This window comes from Lutjanus erythropterus, chromosome 15 (assembly GCF_056507025.1).
Source record: "Lutjanus erythropterus isolate fLutEry1 chromosome 15, fLutEry1.hap2, whole genome shotgun sequence".
Taxonomy (NCBI): domain Eukaryota; kingdom Metazoa; phylum Chordata; class Actinopteri; order Lutjaniformes; family Lutjanidae; genus Lutjanus; species Lutjanus erythropterus.
This window is the reverse complement of record NC_139331.1, coordinates 15963237-15976189: the sequence shown is the minus strand read 5'-3', so window position 1 is coordinate 15976189 and position 12953 is coordinate 15963237. Positions and strand designations below refer to the sequence as shown.

At 41.3% G+C, this 12953-nt stretch overlaps 1 protein-coding gene across 3 annotated transcripts; it reads right to left on the bottom strand.

Annotated features, from left to right (window-relative positions):
- Window positions 1-2323: 2323 nt before the first annotated feature.
- Window positions 2324-12635, bottom strand: zfyve1 (zinc finger, FYVE domain containing 1). 3 transcript variants are annotated; one of them, XM_084737428.1, is made up of 13 exons: window positions 12019-12635; window positions 10540-11035; window positions 9282-9525; window positions 8918-9178; window positions 8600-8814; window positions 8317-8423; window positions 6571-6679; window positions 6384-6481; window positions 5970-6087; window positions 4980-5150; window positions 4680-4860; window positions 4458-4571; window positions 2324-3362 (listed from the first exon to the last, which is right to left on the bottom strand). In XM_084737428.1, coding segments are annotated over exons 1-13 (2349 nt in total). In that variant the 5' UTR covers window positions 12021-12635; the 3' UTR covers window positions 2324-3129. The 3 variants fall into 3 exon arrangements, with proteins under 3 accessions (XP_084593554.1, XP_084593556.1, XP_084593555.1); XM_084737430.1 differs by having other exon boundaries at window positions 12333-12635; XM_084737429.1 differs by lacking the exon at window positions 12019-12635 and having other exon boundaries at window positions 10540-11292.
- Window positions 12636-12953: the final 318 nt, after the last annotated feature.

Sequence of the window (12953 nt, the reverse complement as noted above, 5' to 3'; positions counted from 1 at the left end):
CCTGTTTTCTGTGAGGTAAAATTGTGTCTGGTGGTTTTGGAGAGTGGGATATTTGGCTTTGAAAACATCAGTTTCCTGTCCACAGCAGTACATTGTTTAGCTTCTGACTTTCAATAATCAAACTATCCTTATGATTTCTGTAACCTTTATTTAAAAAAAGTGCTCTTACTTATGACAAGATTGATAACTTACTTCCTAATGTGATTTTATGATGTCTCTGATCTGAATTTGTAAAGGACAAAACTGCATTTTTACTGAAAATCACATTTTCTAATTGTCGTTGAATAACAAAAACAGTGATCTAGTGCAGTGTATTTGCTACTGAATGACACTCACACACAGACTGAGTTTCTGCAGTTTAATACATACTGTATGAGCATACATGAACATAAAGGTTGATTTGTTCCTTGTGATATTCTTTGACCATCTCTCTCTGAGTCAACATGTTATTTCAGCTTTGCTGACATCATAACCAAACCAACTCTCCCAGCCAGTTACTAAAAAAACATCACTGCAGTCAGATCCCACAATGCCTCAGCTGAAAGCCTGTGTCACATGTTGTATTGATCAGATACTTACAGTCAGTTACAGTCTTGCTGCAATAAAGGCAACCTCAAATGTTGCTCACTTGGTGCTCCTAGCTAACTAACTAGCTACATAGCCTGAGTTGACAGAGTAAAGGATTACTCCTCTAATTATTATCTCCTGTTTTGAGGGGCCAGCCTCAAAGATGCTTTGAAGACTTTTTCTTTACCGTATTGCTACTGTGAGCCAGCCACTCTTCTATAAAAGCAGTTTCTGTTGCATTTCACCCCACTGCACTCAGATTTGTCTTGATAGTAGTTTTAACATTTTTAAAAACAAAATGAGGCCATTTAAAAATCTCCCTATTAAAGTAAACTTTGTTTTTCCCATATACGTATATGCTATGTAAAATTTAAACAGTCCACATGGACAGCGTTAAGGCTGCTCTATTATAATCTGCCCATTCAAATGCACAAACAGCAACCACAAAGGAGTAAGGGGTTATGTAAGTAGTTATTACTAAGTAATTATATAAGTTGGAATGCATCTTGGTGCTACAGTACATCATTGGCTTCTGATTGTTTGAATCCTACTGAAGCCAGAGTGGCAGGAAAGCTAAAGCTCGCAGGGCTGAAGCAGAGGAAAATGACTGTACATCCATCCAAACAAGCAGCAGAAGTTTTCAGGTTTTCCATAGTTTCCTCTAATACCAGCCCTGTATGCCACCAAAAAAGTTGGACGTTGTGTAAAACATAAATAAAAACATAATTCAGCGATTTTTAAATACTTTTTAACTTGTATTCAACTGAACATAGTACAAAGAGAAGGCATGTAATGTTCAAACTGACAAACTTTATTATTTTAGTAAATAAACACTCACTTTGAATTTGATGCCTGCAACACGTTTCAAAAGAGTTGGGATAGGGGCAACAAAAGACTGGGAAAGTTGTTGAATGTTCAGAAAACACCTGTTTGGAACATTTGGGAAGAGAATCTGGAGAAATCTCTGAATGTAAGAGACGTAGCTGAAAACCAACACTGAATGCCTGTGACCTTTGACCCCTTCAGGCAGCACTCAGTTAAAACCTGACATGATATTACATGGGCTGAGGAACACTTAGAAAAACTCACTAAACGTACTTCATCACTGCATGCACAAATCCAACACATTGACTCTGCCATGCAAAGTGAAAGCTATATATCAACATCATCCAGAAACGCCGCAAACTTCTTTGGGCCTGAGCTCATCTGAGATGGACTGACGTAAAGTAGACACAGTGCTGTGGTCAAGTCGACATTTCCAGTTTTTTTGGACGTTGTGACCTCGGCACTAAAGAGGGAAACGACCGTGCTGATTGTTGCCAGCTCAAAGTTCAAAAGTCAGCATCTGTGAAGTGGGAGTTTTAGTGGCCATGGCATCATGGGTAACTTGCTCATCTGCAAAGGCTCCATACAGAATTTGGAGTGGCATACACTGCCATCCAGAAAACGTCTTTTTCAGGGATGTCCCTGCTTCTTTCAGCTAGACAATGCCAGGACACATTCTGCATGTGTTACGACAGCGTGGCTTCGTATTAAAAGAGTTCGGGTGCTAGACTGACCTGCCTGCAGTCCAGACCCGTCTCCTATTGACAATGTGTGGTGCATTTTGAAGCACAAAATATGACAACAGAGGCCCCAGACTGTTGAGCACCTTCAGTCATATATTAAGGAAGAATAAGAAAGAATTTCACTTTCAAAACTTTAACAAATAGGGTACTTGGTTCCTAAACACCTAATGAGTGTTGGTGATGTATCACAGTGGTAAACATGCTCCTGTCCAAACATTTTTGGAATGTGCTGCAGGCATCAAATTTAAAATGAGTGTACATTTACAAAAAAAACCCAATAAAGTTCAGTTTGAACACTAAATATCTTATCTTTGTGCTGCATTCAACTGAACATAGGTCAAAAGTATTTACTAATCATTGTATTCTGTGTTTACTTACGTTTTACCCAGTGTCACAACATTTCTGGAACTGGGCTTTGTATATCCAGAGACAATCTTAAGAATAAAAGTGCTTACCTGGATATCAGTTTAAGATGCTCAGTCAGTATTTCTGTTAATTAATAAATGGTTCACACATGTAGCCCCAGACTACAAAAGGTGCTAATAGTACTAGTGTGTAACACTGGGAGGGATTGTCAAAGGTGTGGTCAGGGTTTCCTGTGCGTCAATACAAACTTTAAAAGGATCACAGGGGTACATGGAAATTTACCTGAACTCAACTGTAAGCAAGCACATAAATACAATACTCACTTTCATAAAAATGTTGTCAAGTTGTTTGTCTCTCCTACCTTCCTGATATTCAAGTCTCACTCTCACTGGTATTGTTCACAGTGTAAAATATAGGCATATTAAAGTGAAATAGCATCAAGGGATTTAAATGACGTGAGGACAGCGTTAAAAAACAATAAACAGAGTCTAACGTGCCACAGACAGTCCGGTGGCAGCAGAGAAACGCCACTAACAAGACACCAGGGAGCGGAAGCCTTTTAGTCAAAATGTTGTCAATTCCAGTTTTCCCAGAGGCCGGCATCTTTAACCATTGCCCCGTCTTCCTGCTAGAGCTCTCCGGGTTTCTGGTTGCAGCCGTTGCAGACCCTCACTGGGTGGTCCCAGCCGCGGGAGGGCACGGCGCGCCGCTCCTGAGAGCAGTCGTCACACACGCCCTGGCCGCAGGCGCGACAGTGGTGGATGGAGAGGCGGGGGGAGAACTCCCGCTGGCACTCGCTGCAGGAGTGGATGTCCTGATCTGGGACCCAGTAGGCCGGGCGAGCTGCGTCCTTCACGAGGCCTGGACGCAGAGGACAGGATGCAGCAGTTCTTAATGTAACTAATGTATCTTCTCATAGAGCTATTTGTGACTGTCACAGTTCAAAGGAATAATTGTGGTTAAGTGGATCCAGACTGATAGATACATCACATTTAGAGCTCAAGTGATCAGATGATTGATTAATTGATAGACAGAACATTTTTGACAAGGGATTATTTGTGAGGATTTTTTTTAAACAAGGGAAAAAAAATTTAAATTCTCAGATTCCAGCTTCTCAAATGTGATCTGGGTTTTGTTTTACTCCTCTACAAAAGTAAACATTGGGTTGTTGACAAAACATGACACTTGACACCTCGTATTGGGCTTACAACTAATTGATTAATCAAGAAAATAATCAACACATTAATCGATAAAGAAAATTGTCAGTCGCAGCCCTAACTTTATTGGTTTATTGATTAATTAAGAAAATAATCAGTTGTAGCTCTGCTCACATTTATTGGCTTTTGGTATTTTTTTTAAACCTGGGCCCTATTTTCACATGTTTTGGGGTCAAAATGACAAATAGGTAAAAAAAAAAAAGTTTTGGAAGGTAGTGGTAGACCAACATCTCCCATGTTCTATGTGTTCTCTCTCTTCTGAGCCCGTCAGTGGCAAAAACTACTACGTACTTTGACAGGGGCAATAATCCTCAATGATTATGTTGCAGCCATCACAGCCCTGTTGCTGGTTTAGGTGATCTACTGGTCCAAATCCAAAACTTTTGTACTCATTAAATTTAGATCCCAAACTATGTTTTACAACAGGGCCTAGGTTTAATCCTGACAAATGGTCTTGAATACATGCATCCAATCAAAGATGATTTACTGTATTTCACTGACAGTGGATGTGTGATTTTCAGGTGAATACTGCAGTCATTCTGAGTCACAAGCATGTTCTTCAAGTGACCTCATAAATGCTTTCCAAATGGTCTCACTGAAGGTAAGAGTGATGATCTACCATATTTTTTACCATATCAAACGGTTTACTTTTGAACAAAAGCCGACTTAAGTAATACTTTGAAGTAGAAGTGATGTTTATCTGCTCTGATTTGATAATGTAGACAGATCAAATGCTCACCCAGAGGTATGTCAATGGCACCGACTACAGCACCTAATGTGTTCTGGACAGCCTCCCCGACCTTCCTGGCTATCAGGGTGCCTCCCTCCTCCTCCAAGGCAGCGTCCAGCAACTCTGCAACAGAGAAACATGCACACGTGAAATCAGGCACGCACGCTTTTATGAACCGCATTCAGAAAAGCATGTAAACTGACATCACACCGGACATTAAGAGTGATTCACCAGTTGGGATTCCCCTGTTGTGGAAGCAGTTGTCGCAGACTCGGACGGGTGCGAGGCCCCATCCCCTCTCCGGGACCGGCCGGGATTTTGAGGAGCAGGAATCACAGAAGCCCTCTCCACAGGCGCGACAGTGGTGCTTGGTGTCGTTGGGCTGGAACTCTTCCCCACATTTATGGCATTTCTGCAGCACGCATCATATTGAAGATACAATTCTATAAAACTACTACTTTGAATATTTTGGACAATTGTTTTCACTTCACAATGTGGACATTATCTCCAGTACAGTTTTCTGTTACGCACCAGGATAAGGGAGTTGGGTTTCCAGTAGGCGGGAGCGATCTGGTCGGTAAGCCAGGAGGTGACGGCTTTGGCAGGCTTGACGCTGAGTTCAGACACGGACTGAGAAATGTATTTGACTCCATCCAGCAACCTCTGAGCAGCGTTGTTGTTGTCTTTCAAAAAACCGTCAGACTGAAAGAAGCCAAGAAAAGAACAACAGAGTAAAGATACAAATCAATATACTGGCTGACAGACTCACATATCTATCCTATGTACTGTCAGAGAATCTTAAGGTGACATTAGTTGTGCACAGTACTTCAATTGAATTTATAGCAGTGTTCATTTCATTGGCTAATAATTTTTGTCATAGCTTTCGTCACAACAAGACAAAACATGAGCCTTTGAAAACCATGTGGTTTTCAAAGGCTCAACAAACTTGAACAAACTTGAATCTTCATTTGCAGTAAAGTCGACCCAAATGTTATTTTTTCACCTAACCTGAGCTGGTGTGTTTTAGCTAAACCTGAAATAAAACTGAAGCTAAAAGAAACCACCACAGTCTGGCAAAGTTAATGAATGACCCATTAGACTTTAGTGATATAAATAGATTTTTTCTGCAGATTTTAGTCTACTAAAATGTTACGATATTTAGTTGACTAAAACTGAATACTGGCTACCATGCTAATTTCTTACTAAATTGCTAACAGCAGCATAAACTTACCATCTGACATATAACATGATTTATGCTTGGCATTTACGCTTCTGTACTCAGCACTTTTGACTAAAAAAATGCTTAGATTACCATATTAACATGAAAAAGGTCACAAGCAACATTTTGCATTAGTTTCCTGGGCATTCACACACTGTATGACCACAGAAATGTGCTGTAAATGCAGCTCGCAGTGGACGTGACAACATTAATCCCACTTAAAACCTTTAAAATCTTGGCTTGCGACTCTGTTTAATTGGTTTAGGCAGAATCTCATTTAGGCTGTTCCACTGTGGCCTTACCCCAGGCCAGATGTGCTGGATCTCTGTTCTGACCACTGTTTCCACTGGGTCCTGGTTTCCATACCAGTACTGCCTGCTTCTGTAGATCACCGCACAGTTGGGGCACTCGATCACATACCTGGATAAAGACAAAAAATATCTTAGTTCCAGTTACAAGGGGAGAGAGTATGTTGCCTTTTTATCTTGGAGCTACTAATGCTTCTTCTACAATGCATTTCTTACTAGTTGTTATAATTTAGCTTTTTAACAGTGAATGGAAAAATAGCTCCAATTTACAAATGGGTGAATCACAACTTGGTGATATTATCCCTTTTTTTGACCATAATAAACAGAGATGTATTAAATTATGTCTGCTGGTAAGGAAGCCATTTCCAATCATCATCTTCCAAATGGTTCTGTGGCGGCTGGACTCACCCAGACCAGGCGTAGATGGCCAAGCCAAACCATGGTGAGTCAGACGAGGCCGTCGTTTTGGGAACCACTATCACCTCCTTCCCTCCTTCATAGCAGGCCTGCGGAGTTCAGCACAGACACTCAGAACCTCGTCAGGCAGGCGTACCTCAGCACGAGCAGTTCGTAGCAGTTTGGGGTTTGTACTCACCTTGCAAGTGTAGATGCGGTTGTCGTACTGCGCAGAGTAGCGGCAGCGATGTTTGGCTTCATGGTCGAGTCCTTCCTTCAGGTGATTCATGCTTCTCTTACAGCCGGAGCTGAAACAGATATATTAGGGATATATTAGTTTACTTTTGTTATATAGGCTTTTTTTTCCTACAATACATCAAAACAAAAACAAAAGAGGGTACTGAAAGATCTGTAAGTGTTTAGTTGTCTGATGTGATTTGAAATGATAGTCCACTCTCTTGAACCTCTGACAGGCTAAAGGCACTTTTCTGCAACACAGCACAATCTCTTCTCCTCTTATTACTGGTTCTTCTGTTGATATAGGTTATAAGTGGCACCGGAGCTAAGTGCACAAGTCTGCTTATTTTATCAGATCATCCCAACTGAAAATCTGATAGTTTTCTTTTAAACTGGGCAGTGATGGAAGTGCTTTGATTTTTTTTGTGCAGTGTTTTGAGTTCTTGTTTGTACAGTGATTTGTGTGGTTTCAGTGTGCTATGCTTGGCCTGTGAGCAGCTTGTTATAGTTTATTCAGATGAATGTATGAAGTAGAAAGATGAGATGAGTAACAGAATGTAAAAACATCTCAGAAACCTCTGAAATTTGCAAGACGGGACTTACCCTTTTTTTGCCCCCATTTTTTAATGTGATGTAAAATAGAGATTAGAGTCAACTAACAACCCTAAATATTTGAATTCACTCACATCCTGTCATTGTTCGCCTATTGCAAGTATGTTAGCGTCAGTAGAAGAATGTGACTGTTTAAGACATATTTAGTTGGAGGCAGCATGTTGTGACCTGAGCCACTGAACTGGTGAGTTCATGTTTTGAGGGTGGGTTTTAACGAACATTATCAATCATAATTTAAATAAATACTGTTGCATTGCTCCAATTTACAATGCTCAGTGAATTTCATTGGAAATAAGTGAGTGAAACTGAGAACTAAACAGACCTATTGTTCATGACTGTGGGAAGCTTCATTTTACGTCAGAATGCTGCTGTAACACATGAGAAACTTAAGTCATATGACACCTTTTCTGTCATCATCTGTCAGTCTCACTGACTAATTTCTACTTTTTAGTCATATTTACATGGGACTAGAATTACCTAAGACCTCAAGTACTTTGTAAAAATTCCAAAGGTTGTCTGTGATCTTAATCCCGTGCAAATCTGCCATGTCTGTAATTTGTAAAGTGAAAATTCCAAATTACAATTTTCCCTACCACACCAACCATATTTTGTAAGACACAGAGGTTCTGCGATAATATTAGTACAGTGTGAATCGGCATTTAAACATCTGTTTTCTGTTTTCTCTCTTCGACTGAACAAGTGTGAAATTTGATTACGGCTCATAATAAGTTGAACAGCAGTCAGCAGCTGTGCTGTGACATCGGCTATATTGATGTTTCAAATGAAGCTGTCATATTCAGTTACAGCCGCAAAATTTAAATGAGCTGCAAATGTGTGCTCATGCTGTAACACATGTAGAAACTGAGCAAAACAACTCTAAGCTATATTATTAATGTGGCGGCATATCTGGGGGATAATGTCAGTGAATTCCAGTAAAATACAGACTTTGCTTAGCCTGTTCGAATGCACCACACAAAACACAGATGTGAGGGTGTAATTTCTAAATCACATGAGGTCCCCCGGTAATACTCGTCCCATGTGAATAGGGTTTTTGTTAATGAACTGCAAAAGCTGCACGGAGGACAGAGTCACGTACCCACAGCTGAGGCAGAGGCTAGAGCAGGTGAAGTACTCATCTGGAAAGAATGAGTTACTGGTCATGTGCTCATCTGGGATATCCCCGCTGAAGCTTTCACTCAGGGCCTGAAGGACGGAGATGGACGGGCAAGAACAGTCAATAACATTTATTTTTGGCTAATTCTGTTGGCTAAAAGTGTTATCATTAACACATTCAAAGTGTTAACACACTAACGCGTCTCTCTATATCACATCACAAAATATCCAGAAGCCTAAGTAATACCATACACAAGCATCAGTACCTGCAGAGCTTTGTAGATGACACTGGCAGAACGTGGTGAGCGGGTGGTGTTATTATCCAGCTGTTGCTCCAGACTGCGCAGAAGACCACTGAAGTCCGTGGGAGGGTTGTAGGTCCGAGTTCCACGGTACTGGATGGAACTGAACGCTTCGGGGAACAGACCCAGCTTCCTGAAACGCTCTTGGAGGAGACGCTCGGCCGATTCAGTAGGTTTGTCTAGACATGGAGAACAAATGGAGTCAGAGACTGCCTTGCTCTTCTAAATCCCCACAAAGAACAGTCCTAAGAATAAAAGAGGTAGACTTATTTCTTCGTGTACCTGATCCTAGAAGCTTGGTGTGGACGGTCTCATGGAAGATGATTACCGCAGGACCCAGAGTGGACAATGGGACGTCCAAACCACAACGGGTGGTTGTTGCTTTCAGCTCCCTGGTGAAATGTTTCAGGTAGGCATCTGATGCATCACCAAGGAACTTGAAGAGATCATCATGGAGACGGTCGGCATGGGTTCGGTAGATGACCACATCAGAGATAGCCAGGACTTTGAGGAGCAGTCGGGTTCGCTGACCCTGATTGGCTCCTGATGGGAGAAAAAATAGTAGTGAAAGGCTGTTAATTGAGGAAAACAGCCCCTACTGCTGCTGTTTATTTCATATTAAACAAATCCATTGTTTGTTCCATACCAGCCCCAAGCAGTCCTTCTGTGTCAATGACTACGACTCGGTGCACAGGGTCCATAGCTGCCCACACCCCCACAGTGCAGGACTCTTGGGTGGGTGAGGTCTTGAACACCTCTCGTCCGAGGAAAAATGTGTGGTTCAGGGTGTGGGACTTTCCCTCTCCAGTGTTTCCAAAGATGGAGACCACCTTGAGGAGCTCATCTGGCCTGCAGCCCAGTCTGCTCACAAAATTGTCCTCATCCTTCACCTGAGAATCCACACAAGAGCAGCCCCATCATCACATTTTTAAGGTACTATCAGAAGATTAGATTATTGTAGTAGACTGTCTTTATTGTCATTTCTTTTTTTAAAATCATTTTTGTGGCTTTTTGTGCCTTTATCTGACAGTACAGCTAAAGATAGACAGGAAAGGAGGGAGGGAGGGAGAGAGAGGGGGACAAGATGCAACAAAAGGCTGCACACTAGAATCAAACCAGGGCTGATGCAGCAAGGACTCACAGCCTCAGTACATGGGGCACACACTTTCCCAACTGACCTACCAGGACAACCAATTTTTATTGTTATTTCAATACAACCCATACTAAACTTAAGTTGTCTGGTCTAACATGTCAGAAAATGGTGAAACAAATGTGTTCCCAAAGCCCAAAGCAGCATCCTCAAATGTCTTCTTTTGTCCACAACTCCAAGATATATGGGTTGTGGACAAAACAACAGGACAGTTGAGGCGGCTGTTTAGCTCAGTTGGTAGAGCGTCCGCCCCCTGAATGGAGGCTGTCAGTCCTCTGCAGCGACCACTGGTTCAACTCCCGCCTGTGGCCCTTTGTTCCCTGTCATCCCCCCTCTCTTCACCCCCCTTTCCTGTCTGCTCTTCAACTTTCCTGTCAATAAAGGCAAGAAAAGAAAAACCCAAAACATAACTTAAATAAAAAAAAAAGGACTCAGATCATTTTCAGAAATCACGGACACTGTGACCTCCGGGCTAAAGAGGAAAAGGACCATCCACATTGTTACCAGCTCAAAGTTCATAAGCCAGCATCTGTGATGGTATGAGGGTACATTAGTGCCCATGGCATCATGGGTAACTGTCACATTTGTGAAGGCCCCAACAATGCTGAAAGGCAAACAATTTTGCTTTCAAAACTTTAATAAAAACTCAGTGTTTTTGTTCATGTCCCACTGGGTTCCCCAAGTCTAGGTCACAGACTGGGCCTAAATATGCTGACAGACAAACGGACACTAAAACATGCTTTTAAGCGTTTACCTGCATCTCTTCCCTCTCGTCCACCAGAAGGAAGCTGCACACCTTCTCCAGCTCAGCTTTCAGGATCTCCATCTGTGAGTCTTCAGCAGTCAGGCTGTTCTCCTGGGGAGCTTTGGCAGGGGGGTAAGGTGTCAGAGGGTGCTTCCTCTTGTTGACTCCACTGTGGGTGCGTTTCTGGCAGTCCAAACACAGGTTGATCTTACAACCCTGGCAGCGCACCACCGCCCTGAGCCGTCCGCCGTTGACAGAGCCGCTGCTGTCACCTTTGCAAGAGTCACAGAAAGGAACGTGGCCTGGTGCAATCCGAACCCGGTCGTGATTCCTCATACGCTCCTGGCGATGGAGCTCCAGTTCACATCGGGCACACTGCAAGCTGCCGCATTCGTCACATTCAAAGGCAGCCTCATCTGAACCTCCACAGGCGTAGCTCTCCTGACAGCCCAGGAGTGTGTTCATCCCTTTATCTACAGCTGGACCTTGACCACTCATCTCAAACCTGACAGGTCAGGATGATAAGTTACTGAGAGCAACTAGGACTGCAAAGCCAATGCAGTGGAAGACACAAAGTTATGGCTGTGACCTTTTGTATCCGAAGTCTAAATAGCTAATGTAATCATGTGTAATACTGTCAAAAAGTACTATGAAATGTTCAGCTAGGATGTTACTAAACTAATGTCCGTTCTCAGGACTGGCAGACTGTATATGTGCCCACAGGAAACATTAATCTTGGAAAAACAGACTTAAGATAATTTGCCTTGTCTTGAACAATTTACAGAGGAGACTGTAACTTGACACACTGATACTGATAATTTGGTTTGAATGTTTTACTGATTTTAAATGTGACTGGTTTATATAATATGCTTTTACAAAATTCTTTTTTACACTGATGCCAAGGATATTTTAAAAAGCATTATTTGTAATTTACCATGCTGTAATCTATATCAATGTATATTTAAATCTTTACTATTCTATTTATATATTTCTATGTCATTTCATTTTTATTAATATTTAATGATTTTGTTCTATTTTTTACTCTGTTCTCGGATCTCACTTGTAAATGAGATCTCGATCTCAATTACAGCTGAGCAATATGGCTTAAAAATAATATCTCAATATTTTTAGACTATTTAACTATACACCATATACAGATCAATTAGGTTTGTGTATTGGCAAGAAACTGGCGATAGGATGTATCACAATACAAGGGTTACAATTCAATATATTGCGATATATTGTGATACTGTAAGCAAGGTGATATATTGCTATTTATTTCACAACACTCAAGTGTACTGATGTTTTCTTACACTCCTACTGTCTATATTAATGTAGGTTTAAATCTTTGCTATACTGTTATTTCATTGTTATATCATTCCTTCTTTATTAATGTTTCATTAAATTTTTACTCTGTAGTCAGGTCTCACTTGTAAATGAGATCACAATGTGACTTCCTAATTAAGTGAAGTATATATTACTGCTTACATTAATGAGGTGATTCACTCTGTAGCAAAGCTCGTCCAGGCAGCAACTTAAAAACACCAGTCCAGACCAGAAATGTGTCAAAGGTCCAGACGTGCAGTCACTTTGTTTTTGGCACAACAGTTTGCTAGCTAACATTAGCTGCCCTGCATCTCTTGTATTGTCCAGTTGCTAGATAAGATTAGCCTCTAAATGCTCGTCATGTTATCTAAAAAATATGTTACGAAACTCAATAATAAATAGTCTATCTATCTCGTTAGCGACACAAAGAGACACACTTGTGAAGACACAAACAACCTTCGTTTCAGTCGACTGACCTAGCAGAGGCTACCAGTCCGACGGACGACGGCTCGTTAACTAAAGTGCTGCCTCATCACAGTCTGAAAGTGTACACGTAGCTACTCTGTCTGTCACACCGCCGGCAGACACAGAAATAGCTAACGTTGGTGAGAAAGTTAGCTAGCTGAGCTATTTTGTGTCAGCCTCCTCCTGTAGATGTTGTTGCTTTTACACCAGCTGATCGGCTTGTTTTTATCCAGAGTTCAAAAGTCATGAAAAGCACAAGGCATTATGGGAATTGGAGGATTTGGGGAATTCAATAGAACGGCGCGGGTTAAATCGGTGCTTTAAGTCTAATTATAAACTATTGTCTTTGATTTTATAGTAAATATACTAATTTATAACCCTGACATGGTTTCTAAAGGTAGTTTTACAGTAGCTACTTGTCAACTAAAACAAATATCGACAAGTTACTAACCGTTACCCATAATGCTTTGCACCGTCCAGCTGCTGTAGGGTGCACTTGTATTTCTAACCGGCGTGTACCGAAGCTGACGCAGGTAGACGGAGATTACTTATTGACATCTTGTATAAAGAATTTGCAATATTTTATAATCAAGTTATATTCTTTACCCGTGAAAGAAATGAGGAAAAGGTGT

Bases quoted from the DNA above. Each gene is read 5' to 3' on its own strand.
- zfyve1 (XM_084737428.1), bottom strand. The intron at 6,680-8,316 runs GTACGTGACTCT...TATCTGTTTCAG, and splicing joins AGCCTCTGCCTCAGCTGTGG to CTCCGGCTGTAAGAGAAGCA. The intron at 6,482-6,570 runs GTGAGTACAAAC...TGAACTCCGCAG, and splicing joins ACCGCATCTACACTTGCAAG to GCCTGCTATGAAGGAGGGAA.